The sequence below is a fragment of the Arachis ipaensis genome, chromosome B02 (assembly GCF_000816755.2).
Source record: "Arachis ipaensis cultivar K30076 chromosome B02, Araip1.1, whole genome shotgun sequence".
Taxonomy (NCBI): domain Eukaryota; kingdom Viridiplantae; phylum Streptophyta; class Magnoliopsida; order Fabales; family Fabaceae; genus Arachis; species Arachis ipaensis.
In genome coordinates, this window is record NC_029786.2 from 12998107 (window position 1) to 13000794 (window position 2688).

The 2688-nt window shown below is 29.2% G+C and overlaps 1 protein-coding gene across 1 annotated transcript; it reads left to right on the forward strand.

The window, feature by feature from the left end:
- Positions 1251 to 2037, forward strand: LOC107626830 (inorganic phosphate transporter 1-4-like). Its single transcript, XM_021116850.1, has one exon. The coding sequence runs from the start codon at positions 1251 to 1253 to the stop codon at positions 2028 to 2030; it is 780 nt and encodes a 259-aa protein (XP_020972509.1). The 3' UTR covers positions 2031 to 2037.

A 2688-nucleotide genomic window follows, 5' to 3' on the forward strand; every position in this document is an offset into this window, starting at 1 on the left:
AAAAATTTCAATGAAAAAGGATCTTTGTTATTCTTTAGTGTGTTTGCCAAATTTCTAATAGAAAAATAAAAGCACTAGAAAAATTTAAAAAAAAATTTTTTTGAGAAGTTATAATTTACATCTTTTTTTAAGAGATTTTTAAAAAAAAATATATTTTTCACATAATAAATGAATAAAAAAATACTTTTATCTTATTTTATCCAAACACAATTGATAGATAAACATATATTTTTACATGAGATATCCAAACATAAAATTACTCTTACTTTTATAAAAGATCTTCTAAAAAAATATCATTAAAAAAAATCTCTTTTGAGAATGGCACCCAAATAAGCCCTATAAAACTAATAAAAACTAACTTGTAAATTAAGTTGGATTGTTTAGTGGTTAGTTCACTAAGCCGCTTAAATAAATGTCACAAAACCTTTAATTGGAGCTCCGATCTGTGACGAATTAATTTTTGACTTGATAAATAAAATAAAATTATCCAAACTATAAAAAATTTCCTAAATTACTCCTCTAACCTAGCTTAATCACTCAGAACTCAAATCCTATCTCATTCTTAATCTTAGAGAGGTAACTTATGAATCAGATATGGCCAAAATGATCCTCACTAAATTTATTAGATCGGACCAAATTCAATATCTACACTTTTTATATTCAGATATCGGATATAACCACAAAATACAAAATAATAAAAAAAACTTATTTCTAGAAAAGAAAAGTAAAAAATGCTCCTTTTTCACTCTAATAAATTTTTTTTTACTCTTTTAAACATGTTTATTCCTAAAATATTATTAAACTAACTTTTTTTAAATAAAAAAAATAAAATAATAAAACATATATAAATTATAATTATTAACAACATATATATTATTTATTTATTTATTATTTGGTGCGGATATAGATATGATATTGTGATCCGATTCGATTAGAATGCGGATCAAATCTGATCATCTTACAAATTAAATCGTATTTACAAATTGTGGATTAAATACAAAAAATATTGCAAAATTGTTTCTAATTACAAGTTAGTTTTATTCTTCTCTAGTTTGGTCAATTTTAATACTTTATTATTTTTTTTAATAAAAGAACCGTTTTTATTCTATATGTTGATCTAAAAACTGAAAAGTGGCATAATATTTAATTACAACAAATTTTAATGAATAGAAATATAGATTAAGTTAAATCTCTTCCATTTCTAAATCTACTAGAAAACTTTTATCGAAAATCCAAAACTTTAACTTTTAATGCTTTTTGTAGTAATTTTTTTTAAGTCTAAAAATTATATTATATATGATCCCTTGTTAAGAGCTCTGGTTAGGAAGATCCAATTCGATAAGTTTGTTAAGCGGCATGGGCTTCACCTTGTTGGAACCGCCACAACTTGGTTCCTTTTGGATATTGCTTACTACAGCCAGAATCTGTTCCAGAAAGATATCTTCAGTGCCATCGGTTGGATCCCAGCCGCGAAGACAATGAACGCAATTGAAGAGGTTTACAAGATTGCGAGAGCACAGACTTTGATTGCACTGTGCAGCACTGTTCCCGGTTACTGGTTCACGGTGGCACTCATTGATAGGGTGGGGAGGTTTTCCATTCAGTTGATGGGGTTCTTCTTCATGACAGTTTTCATGTTTGCATTGGCAATACCTTATCATCATTGGACTTTGGAGGGAAACCAGATTGGCTTTGTTGTCATGTATTCATTGACGTTCTTCTTCGCCAACTTTGGACCCAATGCCACCAGTTTTGTGGTCCCTGCCGAGATCTTCCCTGCTAGGCTCCGATCAACATGTCATGGCATCTCAGCTGCTGCAGGCAAAGCTGGAGCTATGGTTGGTGCTTTTGGATTTGTTTACGCTGAGAACGGAATTGGCATCAGGAACACCCTTATCATCATGGCTGTCGTTAACGTCTGTGGCTTCTTCTTCACATTCTTGGTTCCTGAATCCAAAGGAAAATCACTTGAAGAAATGTCTGGTGAGCTTCAGGACCAACAAGCTGTGGATAATAATAACGTTGTTTAAGCTTTAATTAATAATTATCAATCTTGTACATTCATGGTTCATTAGCTTTTACTATGTGATTTTATGAGTCTCGCTAGGGAGTGAAGGGGGGTATTTGTGCGATGTACACAATAAACAGTTATTTAGGCCAATATGAGTTAAAAATAAAAATTATCCATGAAATAATAAATTTAAAAACTCTTATTTAATTATTTCATATCAAATTTTAAATTTTAAATTTTTTAATTTCAAATTTTAAATTTTTAAAAAATCCAAATAATTATTTAAAAAAAAACATTTGAAATCCTTCAATAGTCTCTTTTTTTTCAACCAACTGCCACTCCATCTTCATTAATAATCATCCCATTTTACTGTTGCTACTTGGCTCGCCACACGCCACTCACCCTTAATAAAAATAATCATCCACTTAAGGATAAAATAATCATCCGCATACTTAATGAATTGAACATTTAACATATTTTAATTATATATAACTAAACTCAATCCGATCAAAATAATCATCTACATAAAAATAAAATAACCATCCGTATACCTACTAAAATGATCATCATAAATTAACCATTAAAATAGAAGAAGACGATGAATAAACAAAAGAAACCATTATTGTGGTGAAACATAATTTTGAAGGACTAGTTATGACAAAAGCGGCACTGATGTG